Source organism: Balaenoptera ricei, chromosome 2, assembly GCF_028023285.1.
Source record: "Balaenoptera ricei isolate mBalRic1 chromosome 2, mBalRic1.hap2, whole genome shotgun sequence".
Classification (NCBI taxonomy): Eukaryota; Metazoa; Chordata; class Mammalia; order Artiodactyla; family Balaenopteridae; genus Balaenoptera; species Balaenoptera ricei.
Window position 1 is genome coordinate 59,220,819 of NC_082640.1, and position 25,061 is coordinate 59,245,879.

A 25,061-nucleotide genomic window follows, 5' to 3' on the forward strand; every position below is an offset into this window, starting at 1 on the left:
CTTTCCTTGGTCCAGGTCCCTCTTCATCTCTAAGGAAGAGCAGAGAGGCAGAGTCCACTCCAGGAAAGTGCACACCTCAGGCCAGATCCCTGCCAAGGCCACCCCAAGACACCCAGCCTGGGAGAGGGGCAGCTTGTCTGATGGCAGCAGTGAGCCCCGCCACGGTGAGGGGATTGGCGTTTGGTCTCCAAGGGACCAGGCAGCCTGGGAAGCAGGGTATCCGAAGCCCTGGTCTGGTGTCTCCCCTTGTTACACCTTTTACGTCTCAGCTTCCTCACAGACCATGGGCATGGTGACCTTGGCCCAGCTTTCTGCCCTCCAGCCCACGACAGTGCTTGTGACAGAGCAGAGAGGTCCCGACTCTGTTCCTGCCCTCACATCAGGCCTGTCCTCTGACCGTGAAAGCCAAGTCAGAAGAAACTCTGAGGGAAGAGTCTTCAGAACAAAGGCCCCAGTCCTCTCCCCCTTCCTCCTGCCCCTGGTTCTGGCCTCTGTATTGCCCCATTTGGGGACCCTTGGAACTGGCCTCCCCAGCTAGTCCCACTTCGAATGCTACCACCCACTCCCCTAAATCCACAATCCCTGTCTAGCCACGAGGAAGACCCCAGATGTACCCACATCGAAGAACATTCTACAAAATACACAAGCAGTTCAACAGTCAGCTTGTCATCTCCCCCGACCAGCTCCCACCCAAACGCCCAAGGGAGCGAGAGTGGCTTCCGGATCACCAGCTGGCTTCTCTGAGGAGCCTGAAGCTGGGCAAATCACAACTGGGAAAACCAGCACCTGAGAGGCGACACAGACCAGCGACAAGACGGCAACAATGTACCATCCCAAGGACGGCACTGAACCCGGGAGGCAGTGACCCTCTGTGCCAGGCACCGATTGCTTGCGTTTTTTTTTTTAAACGTCTGTTGTTGCTACAATATTGTTGTACAGCCAATAAAAATGAACAAAAGCTGTGTTATTATCATTTTGATGACTTGCCAGGGTAAATGATAACTCTGCCTCTCACAAGGTGCAATTATCTGGAAGTGAACGTCCTTAAAAGAGCATGTGGCCTCCCAAGCTTCCAAAAACAACTCTGCCAGCTCGGGCCGGCCAGCCCGCCCCTGGGCCCAGTCAACCAGCTTGGACTCTCCAAGGCCTTGCTTATCTGGGCCTCCTCCCATCCTTCAGCAACCCCGAGCCGAGATCCCAGGTATCGACGTCTTGCCCTGGATGAGGCCCCAGCTGTCTTTCTACCTCTGACCTCTCTCCTTCCCAAACTTCTTGAAGAAAAAAACTTCCTCCCACTTCCTTCCATCAAGCTTGGCCCTGATGGCGGCAAAGAGGGAAGGGGTGTGGGGGGGTCCCTGGGGCATGGAGATCAGCAGGATTTCCGCCTGCCCCGTCCCCCAAAGTTCTGTCCTGTGTGGGTCCCCTGGCTTGCTTTGTTAGTGTCCCATCAACCCCCTCCAGCACACCCAGCACAGCTCCATCCCTGCCCTGGACCACCCTACTCTGCCCAGCAGCCTCCCACCTGGCTCACCTGGAGAATTCAACTGGGCATCTTTCACCTTCGCTGGGGACGAGAGCTTGAGAGCATGGCTTAGGGGCTCTTTGGAGAGTGTGTGCCCGTCAGTCAGGGAGCTGGCAGGGGAGGGGGAAAACAATTGTTAGAAGATGGCAGACTGGCCTGGGCTCCCGATGCTGGCCCAGAACACGTCTCAGCAGCCCCGGGGGTGACGCTGGCATCTCTGCCTCCCGGGGGAGTCAGGGGACAAGATCTTAGTAGTTGCAGGAGCTAACCTCACCCCCACGCCACCCTCTCCCTTCAGGTTCTAAGGACTCAGCAGAAAGAAAAATCAAGTCCTGCTCTGCTCTGATTTGCTGTGAGACTCTGGGCAAATGCATGCGTCTCTCTGGGCTCAAGCGTCCCCATCTGGACAGAGAAAGGCTTGGGGTCTGGCACTGGAGGATTCTGAGCACCACTCCAGTGGCATGAAAACTTTGAGGGTTGGGAGGTGCCCCCATCCCCTTTCTCTCCACACCCACCAGCCCTCAGGCTTTGGGAATAGCCATGCTTAGAAACTCAGAGTGGAGCTGAGGACACTCCTACAGCTCTCACGAGTCCTAAGCAAGCCCCCAAGTGAGGCCCTCTCCCCCGCAACGGTGTCTGTGAGTGTGCCCTATGTCCATTCCCTGATGGACAGAACAGGCATGGGACCAGGGAAATCTGGGGCTCTTGCCATCTGTCTTCACTCCTGGCCCCGATCCCCCTTGCCTCCCAGGCTTGGCGGCTCTGGACAATGAATCTCCTCTTCTGGTCAACACAGCCCACGGGGTTACTGGGCCTCCATTATCAACTCAGCCTCACTGCTCCTTGACATGATTCCTCCTCAGGGTTCAACTGGCCAGACCTCAATCTCCTGGGTGGATGAGCAGATGGGGTTCAGTATACACCTCAGGGTCAAGCAGGATTACTCAACTCTGGGGACACCTTTCACAGTCATCGGGTATGTAAACAGAGCCTACTGGAGTTGTGCAGTGTGCAACCTGTGCAGCTGGTCTTGGCATCCCTGAAGGCAGGACACTGGCTCCAGGGAATCCCACCTGTCTGTCGGGGTGGGGCTAGTCCCATCCCTACCTAGTCCCCAGGCAGCTTGCTCAGTTACCTGCTTCTCACATTCGTCCTTACTCCTTGCTGGTACCGCAGGTTCAAATTAAGTTTGCAAACACATTCAGGCCCACCTGGTGGCAGTCTGTTTAAGAACCTGAGATAGGTTTTAAAGCAAAAGACATCATGAGGTTATGAAGGGAGGGCAGTGAGGAGGAGGGGGATGAGTGGGGTGCCAAGCTGGTCCCCTTCTTGGGAACTTTGTGAACAAGGCTGGGCCACGGGGCTGAAGCAGCCCTTCTGTTGCTATGGTGACCTGCTCCAGGGAGGCTGCCGGAAGGACTGAAAAGATGACAAAGCATGCTTCTGGGGGGAGGCCTGCTGTGCCAGGCAGAGGGAAACAGAGGGTTCTGAACACCGTGGGACTTGTCCTGCTGACTTTGGATCATCGGTTACTGCCATTACTCTCTTGGATTGTGGAGTAAAAGCTGCCTCCACCTTGGGACAAAGAAGACTACATAATGTTATCAAATGGCTCCTGAGCTCTGGGCTCAGACAATTACAGGGCAAATGGGGGGACACGCACATAACTAGGCTGAGGGTCCCACACTGAGAGTCCGGGGGAGGACTGTGAACTTGGTGTAACATCCATGCTCTATCTCGGCCCCTGTCCTCAAAAGATAGGGCTGCCCACAGGGTAAACCCAGTGCTTAAAGCCAATCAGCTTTTGAAAACACCAGCTGTGGGCAGCCACCCCCAAATCAGCTGAGGCATCACTGGCTGTAATCTCCCACCGTCTTAACTGCTTCCTCACAAACAAGCCTGTTTTTTTTTTTTAAAGAAATTCACGTTCTTTTATTTATTTATTTATTTATGACTGTGTTGAGTCTTCGTTTCTGTGCGAGGGCTTTCTCTAGTTGCGGCAAGTGGGGACCACTCTTCATCGAGGTGTGCGGGCCTCTCACCATCGCGGCCTCTCTTGTTGCGGAGCACAGGCTCCAGACGCGCAGGCTCAGTAATTGTGGCTCACGGGCCCAGTTGCTCCGTGGCATGTGGGATCTTCCCAGACCAGGGCTCGAACCCGTGTCCCCTGCATTGGCAGGCAGATTCTCAACCACTGCGCCACCAGGGAAGCCCCAAGCCTGTTTTTAAATCCTCACCATCAAAAGGTACAGGCAGCATTTCTGCCACCTAATAAAATTTGCGTAAACGGGTTCTGGTTTTAAAATAGCTAAACGGGTTTCCCTGGTGGCACAGTGGTTAAGAATCTGCCTGCCAATGCAGGGGACACGGGTTCGAGCCCTGATCCAGGAAGATCCCACATGCTGCGGAGCAACTAAGCCCGTGCGCCACAACTACTGAGCCTGCGCTCTAGAGCCGCGAGCCACAACTACTGAGCCCACATGCCACGACTACTGAAGCGCGCATGCCTAGAGCCCGTGCTCCGCAACAAGAGAAGCCACTGCAATGAGAAGCCCGCACACCGCAAGAAAGAGTAGCCCCTGCTCGCCACAACTAGAGAAAGCCCGCGCAGCAACAAAGACCCAATGCAGCCAAAAATAAAATAAATAAATTAAAAAAAAATCCACCCAATTATCCAAATGAGTAAAGTATGCGCTTCCTCTTGGTTTGAACCTTCAAGATTTAGTCCCCTTAGGGGGAGGGTATCCTTGTCCATCATCTGAAACAGAATTTGCTGGACCTCCCTATAACTTTTTCCTGCTCACTTCACTCAAGGTCATACTAGTAACAAACTCTACAGGTCTGGCTTGTAACACAAAAATGAGCGAAACTGCATCGCGTCGAGGGCCATCTGCCCCTTCCCAAGGTGGCTGCTGCCTCACACGTCTTTGTTGGCCATGGTCGTCTTTAGTTTTTAATCCTCACCTGCATTACTAGTGGTCACTTCTTGCCACTGTCACTGTGCTGGCCTCTAGCAGCTCACCTCCCTCCTACTTTACAGGGTTTTTTGGTAGCAGACTAGGAAATAAAATATCCAAGCTTGTTAGAATTGTCAGTTAACTCAGAGGAGATGGCTTCCAAAGTGGAATTTATAATGTTTTCCTCAAAGAAAAGAGATTTGGGGAGCAATCCCTTCAGTTTTGACTCCTCAAAAGCACTTTGGGCCCCTTCTAATTCTTGCTGCTCTTCCAGAAGGTACAAGTGGCTGGTAAATGACCCCAGTAAGTGAGGTACGACTATTATAGTCAACACGGTGAGCCTGTCAAAGGTGATTAACACAGTATCCCTGTCATTCTGGAATCTTAGACTCCTCCTGGAATACAGCGCTCCAGACCTTGGCTCAGTCCCAGAGGCGGAAGTTCCTAAGCAGCAGAATGACAGTAATGGTGGGAGAACGGCCCAAGGAGGCTGACTTGCCTCTGCTTTTCTCATTCCTACGAGGAAGAAGAAGATCCAAAAAGTATCCCTGGTGAGGACAGGAATTGCTCTCAACCCCAGCTCACACTCCACACACACACACACACACACACACACACACACACACAAACACTATGAGCATCTTGCCTTGCTCACTTTCACAGAAGCAAAAACTTCTTCAGCACCTGCCCAGTAGCACAGGGAGCAAGAAAACACTTGAAGGGCATGTATGAGCAGACATATTGTGAGGTGTGTGGGGCAGGCAGAGCAGTCTGGGAGAGCCTGCACTCTCCTTTCTCCTCCAATCTTGGCAGAAGAGCTGATGGGAACCATTTAAAGACACAGCCTGCCAAAAGCTTCCTTCAGCTCCTCCAGGAAGTCCTCCTGGATTATCCCCAACACCTCTCACCCTTATAGCCCTCAAACACTCAGGTTTGGGCTTTGAAGGCCACACGTGGCTTGGGAAGCTCCTTGAGAGTAGGGGTCATGTCTGATTCAACCCTGACCTCTGTCCCTAAGTTCTCTCTGGCATGCAGTTGGAGCTCAGTAAATGTTGGTTGGATCTAATTGTTCCCAAGTTGTCACTATGTGTGTGACACATAAGTCGAGGGGAGCCTTCGTTTTCCGTGTGAACCCCTCATGGATGGGGATCCATCTCCTCTTTATTTCTGTGGCTCTTTCTTCCCAATCAACCCTCTGCTCTGTGTGCAGTAGGTGTTCAATAAATGCTTTCTTGAAACAATAGAGCATTGAGATTTACCAGAGTCGGCCTGTTCAAGTCACTTTACTTGCCGTACGACCTTGGACAAGTCACTGTACCTCTCTTAGCCTAGGTTTTCTGCCTAAATCCTATGGCTGTTGTGAGGATAAGAGGATACATGTAAAGTGCTTAGTACATCCACAGCTCTCACCCTTACTGGTGAACTCTCATGGATCTTTTGGGGAATAAGTAGGAGGAAATTCTTTGGTGAGATTAGGATGGTGACTAAGTAGGGTGAAAATTCCCAATCCAAGTCTGGGGGTCCAGGCACCCTGCCAAGCCTGGGTACTCTCCCTGGGAGGCAGCGTGGGGGCCGGGAGGTGGGAAGAGGGTGGGATCCTTGTTCCTTACATGGTCCTCAGGGTGGAGCTGGCAGACCTGAGCAGGAGTGCCTCTGGCATGGTCCCCGAGGGGTGGCCACACCCTGCGAGCTCACCGGGGAGAGAGCGAGAACCTCAGAGAACTTGTCCCAGTGTTCCCTGGGAGAGCCGCATCAGCCCCAGAGAGGTCCAGCACCACAAAACCACCCTGCAATAGAGACACAGCGTGAGTCACCTCGTGGCCTGGCTGGGCTAGGGGGCACCTGCCCTCCTTCCTGGACATGACTCCCTGGCTCCCGGCCTCGTTACCTGACTGCAATTTACCGCCTCCTAAGCCCACATGCTCTGATCGCATCAGGAACAACACAGCATTGCAGGAGGCGGCTGCCTTTGGGCTCCGGGCTCTCTAGTCCCCAGGGCCAATCGGTCACTAGGATGAGCAAATACATCAAATTCTCTGGCCTCCTGCTTTGCAAAGACTCCTGCCCACTATTGGCAACCGCCCCGCCCCATACTCCCGTTTCTTGTTCTGGTTCTCACCTCTCTCTGCTCTGGGGGCAAAGGGAGAACCCTACTCCTATACGCCACAGGATGTTTTCAATGGCGGGCGTTGCCCAAATACTTTCCCAAATCCTGAAAACCCCAAGTAGGGAGAGGAGCAGTGCCTCCTCCAAATCCCACCATCCTGGCCACACAGGCTGGTCCCTCTGCACAGGCTGGAGCTCTCAAAGCAGTGACCTAGTCTGCAGTGCTGCTTCCCACTGGCTTCCCCTTTCCCCTGCACAGTGGACCCCACGCCCCCCACTGCTCTTTAGTCTGCACGACCTGCCTGTCTCACCTCAAAGATCAGTCCCCCTGAAATCTCTCTTGTGATTCCTGACTCCCAGCCGGAAGAACCCCACTGAGGACTTAGAGAGGACTGCGTGCCGATAGGGTCTGGCTGCTGCAGGGCGCTCACCTTCCTCCTTGGGGCTGGCAGGCACAGAGCTCAACATCCCCTGTGCTCCTTCAGCTAAAGCATCATGGGTGTGGGAGCCAGCGCTGCCGGGTCCCCTGGTTCCAGGTGATGATGCAGTGGGGCTGGGCGTCAGTGGGGACCCGCCCCATCCTGCCTTGGGCTACGGGTGAGGTGTGGCCCCAGATACCTCTGACCCATCTGGCGCAGGTCCTAGCTGCTCACCTGTGAGGCTTACATAAAGAGGGCGGGAGGCAGGGGAGGGGTCTAGATGCCAGTGCAGGTGGGTGTGCTGGCTGTCATCCTTGGTAGAGCCACACGACGACACTGTTCCTGCCACTGGGCCCTCCACCTGGAGCCAGCCCTGGGCCCCAGGGGCTGGGCAGGAGGTTTGACTTTTTTTTTTTTTTTTTTAACTTTTCTTTACTAAATGCACGTATTGTGCCAAGTGCTTTATGTGCGTTAGCTCTTTGCATTCTCCCAACAACCTAATGTGGAATGTAGTAATAGTCCCATTTTGCAGGTGAGGTGACAGAGGCCCAGAGAGTTTTAGACTTGTTCAGTGTCACACACCCAGCAAGAGGCAGAGATGGCATTTGAAATCCAGGTCTCCATAACTGGCCCTGAAACCAGGACACCACATAAGCTAGATCTAATCGTTATTTGTATCATAAAATTCAGCCAACAGCTCCATCTCACATTGCCTCTGGCAAGCCCCTCTTCCATGGTAACAATATCTCTGCACGTTGCCCTCTGTCCTCAAACGCCCCCTCCACTGCCACCTCATTCCAGAGACTCTCAGGTTTGTGGCAGTAAACCTGCATCTTCTAAAACCTGGGCCATGCTCTCTAGAAACCTCCCTCCCAATCACTGTGCTGTTTCGCCTCCCACTCCCTTCACCCCAGAGTTACCTCCCCACCTTAATTTTCACCTGCCAACTGCCTTGGGGTGAGTGGGGATTGGATGAAGTAAAAAATGGAGGCAGTCCCACTGGGTGTTAGGGGAAACTTAAGTCCTAATTTGAAGGCTAAGGGTCAGGGCATAGCAGCAGGATGGGGCAGGAGTTATTCCAAGGCCCTCCACCCAGTCAGATGGCAGATGACTTCCAGATTGCTACACTAAGCTGGCATGTCACTACCAGCACACCAACTTCAAGAGAATTCTGCCCTTTCAAATTCCAGTTTCTTTGTTTGTTTTTTGGCTGGGCTGTGTGGCATGTGAGATCTTAGTTCCGCAACCAGGGATTGAACCTGTGCCCCTTGCATTGGAAACGTGGAGTCTTAACCACTGGACCACCAGGGAAGTCCCAAATTCCAGTTTATTTTATTTTATTTTATTTTTTATAAATTTATTTATTTTATTTATTTATTTTTGGCTGCGTTAGGTCTTCCTTGGGGCACGTGGGCTTTCTCTAGTTGCAGGAGCGGGAGCTACTCTTCGTTGCGGTTCACGGGCTCTAGGCACACGGGCTTCAGTAGTTGTAGCCCACGGGCTCAGTAGCTGTGGCTCGCGGGCTCTAGAGTGCAGGCTCAGTAGTTGTGGTGCACAGGCTTAGTTGCTCTGCGGCATGTGGGATCTTTCCGGACCAGGGCTCGAACCCGTGTCCCCTGTATTGGCAGGCGCATTCTTAACCACTGCGCCACCAGGGAAGCCCCAAATTCCAGTTTCTTAATGACCTTTTTCCCCAGTGATCCTTGCCCACTGCCACCTCAGGGCACCCTGACAATTTGGGTCCGGGGTGTTGGTCCTGAGCCTCCCATGAGTCATGAGCCCTTTGAGAACCTGCTAGAAGCCCTCCCCTTGCCCCGCCATCAATGCTTCCAGATGCTCTCTTGCAGTTTCAGGGCACCCAGGGGGCTTTGGAAGCCCATGCTATATTAACAACCAACCCAGTGAACCCCAGAAGGGAATGTGGACTCTTCCTCTTTCCTGAAGAGAATACGGGCTGCCCATCTTCTCCTCCTCCTCCCACTTTCCTAGTGAGGACAGAGCATTGTTATTGATGATTGGAGTTGGCACTGGGGGTTGATGTGGGTGGGGATGGCGGGAGAAATGTCCTCACTTCGGCTAGCAGGAACATATGCCCAGATCCCTCAGCCCCTCCCGGGCAGCTCGACAACCACTCTGGATGTAGAGTTTCCAAACTGATGAGGAGGCTGGGCAAATGGGCTTATTCTAGGCAGGAGGGCTTGGGAAATGTGTCATCTTCCCTTTCTATCCCCTCTCAAAAGCCACAAGGTTGCCTCCCCCGGCAGAAGCTTCCAACTGTTCTTCAGACCCTTCCTCCTTCCAGAAGCCCTCTGGGAGGGACCCCCAGCTCTCATGTTTCTTCCTGGAGCTGCCCAGGCTGAGCCCATCCCAGAGCACTTAACATTTAGAGTCTGGGTGTTACTTTTTAAAACGTAATTGTCTACCATGAGATAAAAATCTTAAGCCCATATTCTCAGAGCTGGAAATGATCTTTTCCTGCCCCATGACTGACGGCTCCCTGAGGGTCCTCCTTCCTACTATGATTATTGACTGAGTGCCTCCTCTACAGACATTGCAGGGGGCCTGGGGGCAGAGGTGAGCCCAGTGAGCCTGGTCCCTGCCTCGAAGGCTTAGAGATGATGGGACTGATGGTCAATAAACAAAGATGCATTCAAGGTCACTGTGGGGTCACCAGACCCAGGCTGGGGTAGAGGGTACAGTGAAATTAAAGGGAGAAAGTTGGATAGGGGTGAAGGTTTATTTTATGAGAGGCAGAGGGCAAGCGTCACAGGCAATGGTGCCGCAGGGGAGGCTGGTGCAGACAGAAAAGGATACAGGGCCCTGGTCATAGACTCAGGCTGTGGACCGTCCCTGGCCTTCGTTCCCCAGCTCACAGGGGGACCTTGGCCAATGCAGAGATCTTTTGGGGATCCATGGTCTCTTGGAAAGGGTGAGGACAGGGCAAGGGTGGTCTAAGACATATCCCCCCAGATCCACCAGAAGGAACATATTTGGGGCAGGCACTCAGGGGCCCTTGACTGTGACTGAGCCCACAGTCTAAGGGCCCAACAGCAGAATGTTTGCTGACAGGCCAAAGGCTAGTCCCAGCTTCACCTTGGCTCCCACCATCCATGGGGGTGGGACCGTCCCGCCAGCCAGCTGACTTCTAACCCATTTGGCAGTGGCTCAGTGTTTAACCCTGTCTAGCTAATTACACAGTCTGCACAGTCACACTGAGCTCCCCTGAAAAGCCTGGAAGGAGTCTGGTCATGCCCAAGACAGGTCCCTGGGCACTGGGACATCTGGATTCTAGCCCAGGCTCTACCTTAGTTGGGTAAACTTGGGCAAGTCCCTGGTCCTCTCTGGGACTCAGTTTCCTCAGATAAGTCACAGACAGAGGGCCTTCCAGTTTTCTGTCTATGACTGGTGATTTGGGGGCCTGAGCTGGAATTCTGCTGCACCAGGCAGAGACAAGGCTACGAGGTCGGGTGTTACTAGGCTCCCAGGCCTGAGGAGCCGGGGTAAAACAAGGCAAGAATAATGATAGTAATGGCTAATAGCTAACAGGTATGCAGCACTAACTGTGTGCCAGGCAACGTTCTGTGCACCTTACACATATATTAACACATTTAATCCTCGCAACAGCCCTGTAAGGTAATTCCTATCACTATCCCCACTTTACAGATGAGGAAACTGAAGTACAAGGAGATTATGTAACTTGCTCAAGGTCTTTCAGTTAGCAGAGTAGGATGCAAATTTGGGCAAGTGGGCTTCAGTGTTTATGCTCTTAACCAACAGGCTATACCTCAATAGTCTCAGGTCTACTGGGTGATTCGAGTGGGTGGGGCAGGGGCAAAAGGGCAGGAGGTATAGAAAGGTGGGCATCCCATGGTCCTCTAAACTCCTGCTTCCAATCCTTCATCATTAGACCCTTCTTTATACCCTTCCTCCAAAATTTTGAAAAATTTTGTATATAGGCAAGGTTTAAACCATCAAACCATTTTCTTATGTTGTATTGATGACAGACACAGATAACTGTCAATTGGTGTTTTGAATCATCATTGGGAGAGCAGTATGAAGCTTGGAGTTGACATAATTCCAACACAAAGCAAAGACTCCTAGAAAATTGCCATCTCCCATCACTTGCCATTTTTATTTGAAGTACCACGAGTTTGACTTTGGGCACACTTCTCCTGTTAGGACTTCAGTTACTCCAGCTATAAAATGAAGGGGTGGAAGGGATAGTCTCTAAGTCCCAGCTCTGATGATAGGTGGTTTTCCATGTTTCTACTAAGGAGATGAGAGGAAGGAAGAATACTGCCCATTCCTTGGCCAGAGGAACTTCATGGTGTCAGGTTGGGGGCAAAGCTGGGAGTTAGACTTCTACCAACAGGGGTGTCGTGTCCCTGCAGCATATGAATGTTGGCTCCCAGACTTGGTCCCTGACCTACAGGAGCCCACAGTCTAAAGAGGAGGGTGAAGGAGAGAGGCACGTACATGGCCTGTATACAGGAGAGGTATCTGTGAGCATGGCAGGCAAGGGGGTCATGAGGTGGAGGCACAGAGCTGTGGGAGCCTGGTCTTTTAGGGGAACATGGTTTCACGTTTTTAAAAGTGAGAACTAACATTTACTGAGCAATTAGTATGTGCCAGGTGCTGTTCCAATTGTGTTACACGTGTTAACTCATTTACTTATCTCAACAATCTTATAAAGTAGGTACTAAATTAGAATCCCCCATTTAATTGGAAATGGAAGGACAAAGAGATGAAGTAACTTGCTGAAGGTTATACAGCTTGTAATTGGAATAGTTGGGATTCAAATCCAGGCAATCTGATTCCAGATTTCATGTTCTGAACCACCGTATGCTCTGCCTAAAATTGGGTGAGGCTCTCTGAAGCTCCTTATCCCTCTCCACACACTTCAGCAACGTGAGTTTTCTTAGGAGCAACTGACTCAGAAAGGCAGAGCATTGTGGCTGAGACACTAGTTTAATGCACATGTATTTTTAAATTCTTCAAATCAGCATACTCCTGACATATCATCATAGTATCCAACATATAACAAAAAATGATCAGACATCTGAAAAAGCAGGAAATGTGAGCCAAAATCAAGGGGAAAAAAACAGCCAATAGAAACATACTCAGGTATGACACAGATGTTAGAATAAATATACAAAGACTTTAAAACAGCTACTAACACGTTTGATAATTTAAAGAAAAAATGATAACTGATGAACAGATGCAGAATCGCAACATAAAAATAGTATAAGAAAAGTACAATCTCTGAAATGAAAAATTCACCAGATGAGCTTAACAGCAGATGGGAAACTACCCCCCCCAAAAAAAGTTCATACACATGAAGACAGAATAATAGAATTATTTAATCCAAATACTAGAGAGAAAAAAGATTTTTTAATTGAGCAGAATGAAACATTGTTAAAAGAAATTAACAAAGAGCTAAGCAAATGCAAAGGCATCTCAAGATCAAGAGACTTGGGGCTTCCCTGGTGGCGCAGTGGTTGGGAGTCCGCCTGCCAATGCGGGGGACACGGGTTCGAGCCCTGGTCCGGGAAGATCCCACATGCTGCGGAGCAGCTAAACCCGTGTGCCACAACTACTGAGCCTGCACTCTAGAGCCTGCGAGCCACAACTACTGAGCCCACGAGCCACAACTACTGAAGCCCGCACGCCTAGAGCCCGTGCTCTGCAACAAGAGAAGCCACTGCAGTGAGAAGCCCGCGCACCGCAACGAAGAGTAGCCCCCGCTCTCCACAACTAGAGAAAGCCCTCGGGCAGCAACAAAGATCCAACCCAGCCAAAAGTGAATAAATAAATTAATTAATTAATTAATTTAAAAAAAAAAAAAAAAAGATCAAGAGACTTAATATTGTGAAAATGGCAATAATAATATTGTTAAGATAGCCAAATTGGGTATTCCCTGGTGGTGCAGTCATTGGGAATCTGCCTGCCAATGCAGGGGATGCAGGTTTGAGCTCTGGTCCGGGAGGATCCCACATGCCGCGGAGCAGCTAAACCCATGCGCCACAACTACTGAGCCTGTGCTCTAGAGCCCGCGAACCACAACTACTGAGCCTACACACCGCAACTACTGAAGCCCACGTGCCTAGAGACCGTGCTTTGCAACAAGAGAAGACACTGCAATGAGAGGCTCATGCACTGCAATGAAGAGTAGCCCCCGCTCACCGCAACTGGAGAAGGCCCACGCACAGCAACGAAGACCCAACACAGCCAGGGATAAATAAATAAAATAAATAAATTTTTAAAAAAACTTAAAAAAAAAAAGATAGCTAAATTGACCTACAGGTCAACATAATCTCTATCAAAATCCTAGCTGGCATTTTGGCAGAAATTAACTGGTCTAAAATTACTATGAAACTTCAAAAGACCCAGGATAGACAAAACAATCTTGAAAAAGACCAAAGTTGGAGGATCACACTTCTTGATTTCAAAACATACTATACACCTACACTACAGTAATCAGGACAAAGTGATACTGGCATAGGATAGACATATAGATGAATGGAATAGAATATAGAATTCAGAAATCCACCTTCACATTTATAGTCAATTGATTTTCAACAAGGGTGCCATGACAATTCAATGCAGAAAGTATACTTTTCAACAAATGGTACAAATCAACAAATGGTGCTGGGACAACTCAGTATCCACATGCAAAAGAATAAAGTTGGACCCTTTCCTCATACCATACACAAAAAATTAATTCAAAATGTATCAAAGACCAAAATGTAAGAGCTTAAACTGTAAAAATATTAGAAGAAAATCTATGTGGACTTAAGTTGTTATTTTTTTGTTTTTTGGGTTTTTTCTGGCCATGCCACATGGCTTGTGGGATCTTAGTTGCCTGACCAGGTATGGAACCCACACCCTGGGTAGTGAAAGCACGGAGGTGGACTTCAGTTAGGTAAAGCCTTCTTAGCTATGACACCAAAAGTACAAGCAACAAAACAAAAACAGGTAAATTGGACTACATCAAGATTAAACCTCTTTGTGCTTCAAAGGACACCATCAAGAAGGTAAAAAGATAACCCACAGAATGGAAGGAAATATTTGCAAATCATTTATCTGATAAGAGAATTGTATAGAATATATAAAGAACTCTAACAATTCAACAACAACAAGAAAGGAAAGAAAGAAGAAAAATAACCCAATTAAAACTGGGCAAGGATTTGAATAGACATTTCCCCAAAGAAGATATACAAATGGACAACAAGCACATTAAAGGATGTTCAACATCATCAGCTGCCAGGAAGTGCAAATCAAAACCAGAATGAGATAACACTTCATACCCACTGGAATGGCTGTTTATAAAATACAGATACTAACAGTGTTGGTGAGGACGTGGAGAAATTGGAACTCTTGTACACTGCTGGTGGTAATGCAGCTGCTTTGGAAAACAGTCTGCTAGTTCCTCAAAAGGTTATACATAGAGTTATTATATGACCAAACAATTCCACTTCTAGCTTTCTACCCAAAAGAAATTAAAACATATGTCCATACAAAAACTTGTACATAAATGTTCACTGGAGCATTATTCATAATAGCCAGAAAATGAAAACTCAAATGTCCATCAACTGATGACTGGGTAAACAAAATGTGGCATGTCCATACACTGGAACATTATTTGGCCATAAAAGGAATGAAGTACTGATACATGATATGACACAGATGAATCATGAAAATATCATGCTAAGTGAAAGAAGCCATTCACAATAGACGATATATTATATCAGTTCATTTAAGTGAGAGGTCTAGAATAAGCAAATCTATAGAGACAAAAAGCAGATTAGTGGTTGCCTAGGGCTGGAGGCTTGAGGGGAAATGGAGAGTGACTGCTAATGGGTCTAGGGTTTCTTTTGGGGTAATGAAAATATTTTAAAATGGACTGTGGGGAATTCCCTGGAGGTCCAGTGATTAAGACTCCGTGCTTCCACTGCAAGGGACACGGGTTCATCCCTGGTCAGGGAACTAAGATCCCACATGCCGCACAGCACAGCCACAAAAAATAATAATAAAATAAAATGGACTGTGGTGATGTTTGCACAACTCTGGGAATATACTAAAAACCACTGGATTTTATACTTTAAATGGGTAAATTTTATGGCATGTAATTTATATCTCAATAAAGCTGTTATATTAAAAAAAATGAACAGATCCTCAGTTACCTGTGAGACAACATCAAATATCTTTCAAAAAACATCTTTCAAAATGAAAGCAAATATAAAATGGATAACCAACAAGCACCTACTGTATAGCACAGGGAACTATACTCAATATCTTACAATAACCTATAATGGAAAAGAATCTAAAATAATCTATCTATCTATATATATATTCTTTTATATATATATATGACTGAATCACTTTGCTGGACACCTGAAACTAACACAACATTGTAAATCAACTATATTTCAATTAAAAACAAAGTGAAATAATGACATTTCATTTAAATGCAGGATGGGAGGATTTTTCACCAGCGCACTTCTGTGATGGTTTGAAATCGTGTCTGCAAATTCTTTACACTCTTCCCATCAATAGGCTGAGTTTTATTCTCTTCTCCTTGAATATGGGATGGCCTTAATGACCAGCTTCTAACAAATACAACGTAGTAGAAGTGACACTATGTAATTTCCAAGGCTAGATCATAAAAGGTGATACGGTTTTCAGCTGAGTCTCTCAGGATACACGCTTTTTGGATCCCTGACCCACCCTGTCAGAAATCTGGATACCCTGAAGCCACCATGAAGGAGACCATGTGAAGAAGCCACATAAAAATAGAGAGAGAGAGATACTGAGGCTCCCCAGCTGTTCCCAATCCCAACTTATTGAGTCTTACCACCTCAGGCATCAGACATATGAGTAAAGAAGACTTTGAGACGGCCCTGGGCCCAGCCACCAGCTGTCATGTCAAGAAGACACTTAAGCAGCCTATAGAGAGGTCCACTGGCAAAACTAAATTCTCTGGGCAACACCAACGTAGTAAGTTGAAAAATGCCCCACCCACCCCCGCAAATATTCATCTCCTAATCTCTGGAAACTGAATATTACCTTACATGCCTTTACATGCCTCCCCTCCGCGCCCCCTAAAAAAGGATTTTGCAGATGTGATTAAATTAAGGATCTTGAGACAGGGACATTATCCTGGATTATCCAGGTGGGCATTAAATGCACTCACTTGTATCCTTACATGAGGGAGGCAGAGGGAGATTTGACACACACACAGAAGAGAAGGCAATGTGACCACAGAGGCAGAGATTGGAGTGGTGCGACCACAAGCCAAGGGTGGATGTGGGTAGCCTCCAGGAGATGGAAGAGGCCAAGAACGGATTCTCTCCTAGAGCCTCTGGAGGGAGCACAGCCCTGCTGACACCTTGATTTTAGCCCTGTGAAACTGATTTCAGACTTCTGGCCTCCAGAACTGTGAAAGAATAAATTTCTGTCTTAAACCACCAAGCTTGTGGTAATTTGTTAAAGTGGCAACAGGAAACTAACACAGCCAATGAGGAACAGAGGTCTACCAACGACCTTATAAGTGAGCTTGAAAGAGGGTCTTCCAATTCCAGATGAGTATTACCCTGGCTGACATCTTGGCTGTAACCTCATGAGAGACCCTGAGCCAGAACCACTTAACTAAGTTGCTCCTGAATTACTGACCCGTAGAAACCATGAGAGATAATAAATGATTGTTGTTGGTTTGAGGCACCACAGTTTTGAGTGATTTGTTAAGCAGCAAGAGATTAACTAAGACACTTTCACTACAAGAAATGCTATAGGGATTTATTCAGGCTGATAGGAATTACACCAGATGAAAACCTGGATCTACAAGAAGGAATGAAGATCAGTGGAAATGCTAAATATATTAGAAACAAGACAAGGATGCCCACTCTTACTACCTCTATTCAGCATTATGTTGGAGGTCCTAGCCTGTGCCATAAGGCAAAAAAAAAAAAAAAAATTAAAAGGCAAAATGATTGGAAGTAAAAGAAGTAAAACTATCTTTTAAAATAGATAACAAAATTGTATATATAAAAAATCCTAGGGGATCTATAAAAAGAAACACTAGAACTAATAAATTAATTTTAGTAATATCACAGGATACAAGGTCAATTTTTTTAAAATCAATTGTATTTTTATATAAATAACAAATGATTAGAAAATTAACTTTAAAATACAATTTACATAGTATCAAAACCCATACAATTCTTAGGAATATAGGAAAACATGTGTAAGACATCTACAACTGAAAACTACAAATCATAGTTGAGAGAAATCAAAGACCTAAGTAAATGGAAATACATACCATGTTCATTGATCAGGATATTCTCCCCAACTTGAAGTATAGATTCAGTTCATTCTCAGTCAGAATTCCAGCAGTCTTTTTGTTGTGACTGACAAGATAATTCTAAATTTTGCATGGAAATAAAAAGGAACTATTGTGTTAGTAACCTATTATTCCATAACAAGTATCCCAAAACGTAGTGGCTTAAAAAACAAACATTTATTATCTTACAGTTTCTGTGGGTTAGACATCTAGGTGTGGCTTAACTGAGTGCCTCTGGCTCAAAATCTCTTGTGATGTTGTCATCAAACTGTCAGCCAGGGCTGTGTTCTCATCTGAAGGTTCAACTGGGAGAGGATCTGCTTCCAAGCTCACTCCTGGGGTTGTTGGCAGAAATAAGTTCCTTGCAGGTTGTTGGGCTGAGGGTCTCAAATCCTTACTGGTTGTTGATCAGAGGGTTCCCTCAGGCCCTTGCCACCTGGGCCTCTCCCTCAGAACAAGCAAGGAAGAAAATGAGGGAGAGCAGTAAAAATGAAGTCATGGTCTTTTTGTAACCAAATCTCTGAAGTGAAATTCCATCACTTTTGCCATATTCTACTTCTTAGAAATGAGTTACTAGGTTGGCCCACATTCAAGGGTAAGGGATTACACAAGAATCCAGAAGGTAAGAATCATTGAGGAGCATCTTAGAGGCTGCCTATTGCACCCAGGATAGCCAAAACAATCTTGAAAAAAAAAAAGAACAAAGTTGGAGGACCAACACTACCTGATTCAAGACTTAATATAAAGATATAGTAATGAAGACAGTGTGTGTTGACATAAGTATAGAAAAATAGTTCAATGGAAGGAAATCCAGAAATAGGCCCATACATATGGACAGTTGACTTTTTTTTTTTTTTAAACAAAGGAGCCACAGCAATTTAATACTAAAAAAAAATCATTTTCAATAAATGGCACTTGAATAACTGGATAAAAATGTGGGAAAAAAGAAAATATTAATTTGAAATGGATCATAGGCCTAAATGTAAAGGCTAAAGCTTCTAGTAGAACACATAGAAAAAAGTATCTTTATGACCTTAGTACAGGCCAAGATTTCTTAGAGAGGACGCAAAAGCACTAACCATAAAAGAAATACTTAGATATATTAGATTTATCAAATAAAATGATGTTTGCTCATCAAAAGACACCATTAAGGAAATGAAGATAAGCCACAAACTGGGAGATAACATTTTCCATACAAGTATCTAGTTAGGGACTGATATCCAGAATATACAGAGAAATCTCTGCAAATCAATAATAAAAGGATTAAGAACACAATTATAAAATGGTCTAAAGATCTGGATAGACACTTCACAAAAGAAGATATAGAAATGACCAGTAAGCACATGAAAATAAGCTCAACATCATTATCAGGGAAATTAAAACCACAATGAGATACCACTATTCGCCCGCCAGAGTAGCTAAAATTAAAAAGACTAACAATATTTAGTGTTGACAAAGATCTGGAGCAACAGAAACTGCTCTCGGTGATGGCATGACCACTTTGGAAAACTTCTGGTGGCTTCTTTAAACATATACCTATCTTTTGATACAACAGTTGTATTTCTAGGGTCTTCTCCAAGGAAATGAATATATATGTCCACAAAAAACCTTATACAAGAAAGTTTGTAGCAGCTTTATTAATAAAATCCCCAAACTGGAAACAACTCAAATGCCCTCAACAGGAGAATGGACAAACAAATTGTTGTCTAGCCACACGGTGGCATTCTACTCAACAGTACAAAAGAATGAACTACTGAAACACTTCACAACATGGAGGAATCGTGCAAACATCATGATGAGTGAAAGGAGCCAGACACAGAAAAGTACATACTGTGTGATTCCCTTTATACGATGTTCAAGAACGGCCAGAAAACAGTGGCTGTTCAAAACTGGTTTGCTTAAGGACAAATGGGGGTGAGAGTTGACTAGAAGGGAGCAGAGAGGACATTCTGGGCTGATAAAAATGTTCTATATTTCTACTGAGTTGTTGATTACAGGGGTATATACTTTTTGTCAAAAGTAATCAAATTATACTCATATCTGTACATTTCACTATATGAAAATTTTGCTTACACACAACCTATTATATTTTGCAGATGTAAATTCTTATTTTACAGCTGTTTGGGGCTAGAGTCCAAGCTAGGTCCTAGATGTCCTTCACATGGTTGTGACCTTTGCAGTTTCCAAAGCACCTTTCCAGCCCTGACTTTAAATGTTCCTCACAGGCTCCTTTGCAAGGAGCCAGGGCTGCCTGGGGAGGAGGGCTAGAGCCAGGACCCAGGGGGCACTCATAGAACCCAGGGTGATATAGGACTTTCTCCCACTACCACTGCCCAGGTCTTTTGCAGGACAAAGAGATAAGTAGTGAGTTCCTCATCCCTGGAGGTATTCAAGTCAGGGTAGGTTGACAATATGTGAATGTTGTGACAGAGTGCGTTAGACTCAGTGACCTAAAAAAACCCCACTGGCCTGAGAGTCTACCATTCAGGAACTTGCCTAGGGACAGAGTGAGTCAGCTTCCGGCCCAGCGTTCTGATTCCAGGCCAGCTTGGGCTCTACTGACCCCAGCCAGTTACTCTACAGCCCCTGCAGGAACTCAGTGCTGGCCTGGGCTCACCTGCATCCTGAAGGCATCCAGACCTGTATTCAGATGTCTAGGACCGGGACTTCCCTGGTGGTCCAGTGGTTAAGAATCCACCTTCCAATGCAGGGGACACGGGTTCTATTCCTGGTTGGGGAACTAAGTTCCCACATGCCACGGGGCAACTAAGCCCAGGCGCCGCAACTACTGAGCCCACACGCTCTGGAGCCCGTGTGCCACAACTAGAGAGAAGCCCGCCCACACACTCCGGAGCCAGCCAACCACAGCTAGAGAGCACGCGCACCACAACTACTGAGCTCGCACGCTCAGCACCACAACTAGGAGAAGCCCACACACCGCAACACAGAGTCGCTACAAAAGATCCCACGTGCCACAGAGAAGATCCCGCATGCCGCAGCTAAGACCCAATGCAGCCAAATAAATAAAATAAAATAAATAAATAATAGTTTAAAAAAAAAAAAAAAAAAAAGAGGTCTACGCCCAGGGTTACTTTGCCCCAGGGATTCTGACTTCTGGGGTGTGCCCTGCCCTTTATCCTGGGACTCTTGACCTTGCCTTCCTGTGGTACTTATAATATACTCCCACGTCCTTTGTCCTGTGCCGACTGGTCTTTTAGTTTCTCAAATGCTACAAGCTCCTTCCCACCTCAGGGCCTTTGCATGTGCTATGCCCTTTTCTTAGAAAGATCTTTCCCTACCAACTCCTACTCCTCTTTCAGGTCTCAGCTTAAAAGTTACTTTTCCCAAGGAAAACTTCACCAACCTCCGAGTCAGACCTTAAGAAATTAAATATTTTCCATTTTAATAATTTTTAAGTATGCAATTCAGTGGCAATGACCACATTCCCTCCTTTTTCCCCTTAATTCTTTCATTGCACCTTTTGCACTTATAGTTTAATAAGTAATTGTATAATTATTGGGACTTCCCTGGTGGTGCAGTGGTTAAGAATCTGCCTGCCAATGCAGGGGACACGGGTACAAGCCCTGGTCTGGGAAGATCCCACATGCCGCAGACCAACTAAGCCCATGCGCCACAACTACTGAGCCTGCGCTCTAGAGCCTGCAAGCCACAACTACTGAGCCTGCGTGCCACAACTACTGAAGCCCGCACGCCTAGAGCCCATGCTCTGCAACAAGAGAAGCCACCTCAATGAGAAGCCCGCGCACCACAACGAAGAGTAGCCCCCGCTCGATGCAACTAGAGAAAGCCCGCACGCAGCAATGAAGAATCAAAGCAGCCAAAAATAAATAAATTTACAAAAAAAAAAAAAATAGGTAATTATATAATTATTTGTTCATGTCTGTCTTCTGCTGCAAGTATGTTAATTCCTCAAGTTAGGGGCTTGTTTTGTTTTCTATGATATTCTCTTAGCATAGTACCTGACATATTCAACAATAAATAATTTTGAATAGATGAATGTATACTTATGAAAACAGATAGATAATAAAGATACCAAAATAAGAGGGAAAAGGCAACTCTACGATAACCATTTCTCATATTATGGGGAAGTGAGGGGGAGGAAGTTGGGAAAACTAGAAGGCCCTGGATATTCCATATTCTTAAGGATGCCTGTATCATTTCCATAGCATTTGCATTAGGTTTGTTCCTCCCAGGCTTGCACACCCCAGAGATGGGGAGCTCACTCCCTATCACCCTTGGAAAGCTTTATCAGTGAGAACAGCCTTCTTCACTGGGCTTGCAGCAGCCTCCTGTGCCTGTCCCACAGTCCTGGCTCTGAGGGAACTCCTCTCGGCACCCAGTCTTTGAGCAGGCAGGGCTGGGAGAGGCAGCTGGGAGCCCAGGGGGAATATGGCCAGTTCAGAGTTCACCATCCTTCCCTGGGCCAGGCTTGACTCTGCAGGCTCCCTTCTCCTGACGTCTGCCTCCCAACTCCAGCCTGTATTCACTGCGGCCAGAGTCACCTCCCCAAACTAGGCTCTCCTTCTGCTTCTGCTGCTTCCACGCCTGCCAGGGCTCCTCTCTGCCTCTTCCTCTGGCTCTGGCAGCCCTCATGCCTGGCTGCCCCTAGTCTGGCCACACCAGCCTATCCAGACCTAGGAGTTAGCTTAGGAGTTAACCGGACTGGTCTGACGGCCACCTGTAACTCTTCCACAGCCACACCTTCAGTCCACAGGATGCCCCTGCCTGCCACTAGGGCATCCACGACCCTTCAAACCCAGGATGAACTGTCCCCTTCTCTGGTTCTTCTGAAGCCCTTCCTCCAACCTGGGCTTCTTCAGGCTCAGGGAGGCTGGTGTCCCTCCTGCACCGAGAGTTTAACAGGGCTACTCCAATGGGTACTCCTGATGGATGGCATGGTCCACAGCCGCAGCCTCAAAGGACACAGAGCACAAGCTGCCAGATCAGCACCTGACCCGTCTTGGCTCCAGCCCAGCAGACCCAGCCTCTCTTGGCCCTGGTCCGGCTCCTTCCCTCAAACCCTGCAAGCGGTGTGGCACAAAAGGGAATTCATGTGGGTCAGCCTGGTGTGCAAACCCTCCTCTGCCCAGTCTCCACCTCCCTGATCTCCGGCCTCCCCTCTGCAACCCTGGAAGGGGAAAGGGGTAAGATAAGGCCCCTCTCAGGCTACTGGAGGAATGTAGGCCCACCGTCCCCCAGGAGCAGCAGCCAGCCCGTGGCCACAAGGCCAGGACAGATAAGCAAGCCTGAGACAGAGCCCTTCGCTGCTGGGGCCGGCCTGGAAGGGCAACACAGCAGCTGTAATGGCCTCTGACTTGAGAACAATGTTAAACAAGGGTTCAGAGTTCTCTCCTCACGACTGCTCTGCAAGGCCGACAGAGCAGGCATTATCATCCCCATTTGGCAGATGGAGAAACTGAGGCTCAGAGAGGGTGACTTGCCCAGAATCAGAGTAGGTCCGGAGCAGAGCTGGATGGGAACCCAAGGCATGAGCACCCGCAGCCTGCTAAGAGAACTCCCAGGCATTGCTAGGAGGTTCACTATGCCTGTGAGGGGTGGCCCTTGTGCCTTTGACAGCATTTCATACACACCAGCTGATACAATCTGTCCAGATTTTCTGCAGGGTTAATAGTGGTCAGGCGTTTTGTCTTCATTTGTACAGACGGTGATACTAAGGCTCAGAGAAGCTCAACAACTTACCCAAAGTCGCTAAGCAAGAAAGCAGGGGGACTGACTCTGAGTTTTCAGCCCTCTCTTCCCCCACAGGGCTCCTCACCTACCTACCCTTCCCGGCCCTGCCCCAGCCTGGGGCTCTCTGCTGCTTCCCTTTTATGGAGTCTGCAAAGCAGGTCCAGGCCTCTGTGAGCCCATTCCCCAGGGTGAGGGAATTCCAGCCAGCCCACCTTGAGGGCCCCACTGACCCTCTGCGTGTGGCCTATGTCCAGGGAGGGGGCTGGACCTCATGCTCTTGGAGGTCTTGCAGGTAAGGAGTCCCTGCTTCTGGAAGGACAGGAGTCCGTTCTCCGTTCTCTGCAGACCCAGGGCAGGGCCCAGGCCTCCAGCCCTGGGAGGGGCCTCTGCCTGTGAGGCACTTTCACATTTATTCCATTTGCTCCATCTTTCCTTCCTCGTAACCCCTCATTGAGAACAATGGCCATTCACTCTGTAGCTCAAACCCTGGCAACTTCTCCCCATAGGGTTCAGCCCCTGGCATTTCTCCCTTGTCCTTCTCTCCTTCCGCACTCCAGCCACCCAGGCCTCTCCCTTCCCTGAGTTCCCCGTCTTCCTTCGCATATTCTCCCCATGGCAACGCTGGTCCCTCCTCCCGCATGGCCCTTCCTCTCCGACTGTTAGTGCCCTCCTGACCATCCAAGGCCTGTCTCAAGAGTCTCCCGTTAGAAGCTTCCCTCCTCCTCTTGGCTTGTGTTCCTCCTGGGCACAGACCACAGGCATCTGGACCCTGGGGTTCCATGTGTCTGCCTTCTCCCTGCCTCCTGGTTGGGGGCTCCTCGGGCCAGGACTGGGTCCCAACTTCTCAGGATGCTCCCACTCCCTGGATGGACAGGGCCTGGGCCAGAGTGGGCACTAGTGAATGGCTGACAAATGGAACCCGCTTCCTCTGAATCACAGATTAGCAGAACGCATACAGCAGGAGGGCTTTGGGGAAAATTCAACCACTGCATTCATGTACAGACAGGGAAGCTGCAGCCCAGAGAGGGGCAGGGACCCACCAAGGTCACACAGCAAGCTGGAGCCGGATCCTCTGGCTCTCCCCTGTCCTTGTCTGTCATTGACCCCACATGCCCAAGGCCCCCTTGAGGAGACAGGGGAATATTCCTATTGACTGAAAACTTCCTCCATCCACCTGCTGCCCCCTACTCATGCCCTCATTCCTCAGTTGAGCCCCTCTTGGCTACACAGGGGAGTAGACAGTTCCAAGTGACACATGTCCCAGTCCAGGGCTTATTCCATTTAGAGACCATCCAGACCCTTCCCTTCATTTCCCAGATGAAGAGACTGAGGCTCAGAGAGTGAGGCAGCTTGCCCAGGTTCACACAGCAGAGTCAAGTCCAGAGCTCGGCCAGAGGCTCCGTGGACAGAGACCGACCTCCGACTTACCTGGTTCCCAAGTGTTCTTGGGTGGTTCCCAGGCTCGCATCCAGCCGGCTCTCCTGCGGGGCCACTCTGCTGTCCGGCATGCTGGGGTCCTGGGGGGGACAGCTGCGTCCGGCTCCAGAAGTGCACGGCACCCACCGCGGGCATCTGCCGGAGAGAGAGCCGTCTCCCACTGCACGAGAGGTTGGCCTTGACTGGGTGGGGGGGTTGGCTGGGGAGGCGGTGACTGGAGTGGCCCAAAGAGACCCATTTCCTCTCTATTTTTAGAAGCTCAAAACACCCCTCAGCGGTGAAGTTGCTCAGGATTAAAACTTCCCTTTTCTTTGTGATTTTGTTTCACTCAAGACGAGGAGAATTTCAATGAAGCCAGTGTTCTTTTTCATGCAAATCCACTCTGGTTCTCCCAGGAAGTCTGGCCAATGGGCTCAGGGCTTCTGGGCCCCCAGAAAACCTCCTCACTGGCTTTAAAAGGCCACGTCGGAGCCCAAGGGGTTCTCAGCACCAATCTGGATTCAGATCCTGCAGTGGCTGCTAACCTCGACTGTCCACACCCTGCAACCTTGCCTCACCGTCGGCTGGAC

At 48.4% G+C, this 25,061-nt stretch overlaps 1 protein-coding gene across 1 annotated transcript in view; it reads right to left on the bottom strand.

The window, feature by feature from the left end:
• Positions 1–24,563, bottom strand: part of ACSBG1 (acyl-CoA synthetase bubblegum family member 1) — a 49,038-nt gene extending 24,475 nt beyond the window's left edge. The window contains exons 1-3 of the mRNA XM_059912651.1: positions 24,484–24,563; positions 2,658–2,756; positions 1,532–1,632 (exon numbers count right to left, since the gene is read on the bottom strand). Of these exons, the coding sequence (XP_059768634.1) occupies positions 1,532–1,632; positions 2,658–2,756; positions 24,484–24,563 (280 nt within the window). The remainder of the gene's footprint in view (positions 1–1,531; positions 1,633–2,657; positions 2,757–24,483) is intronic.
• Positions 24,564–25,061: the final 498 nt, after the last annotated feature.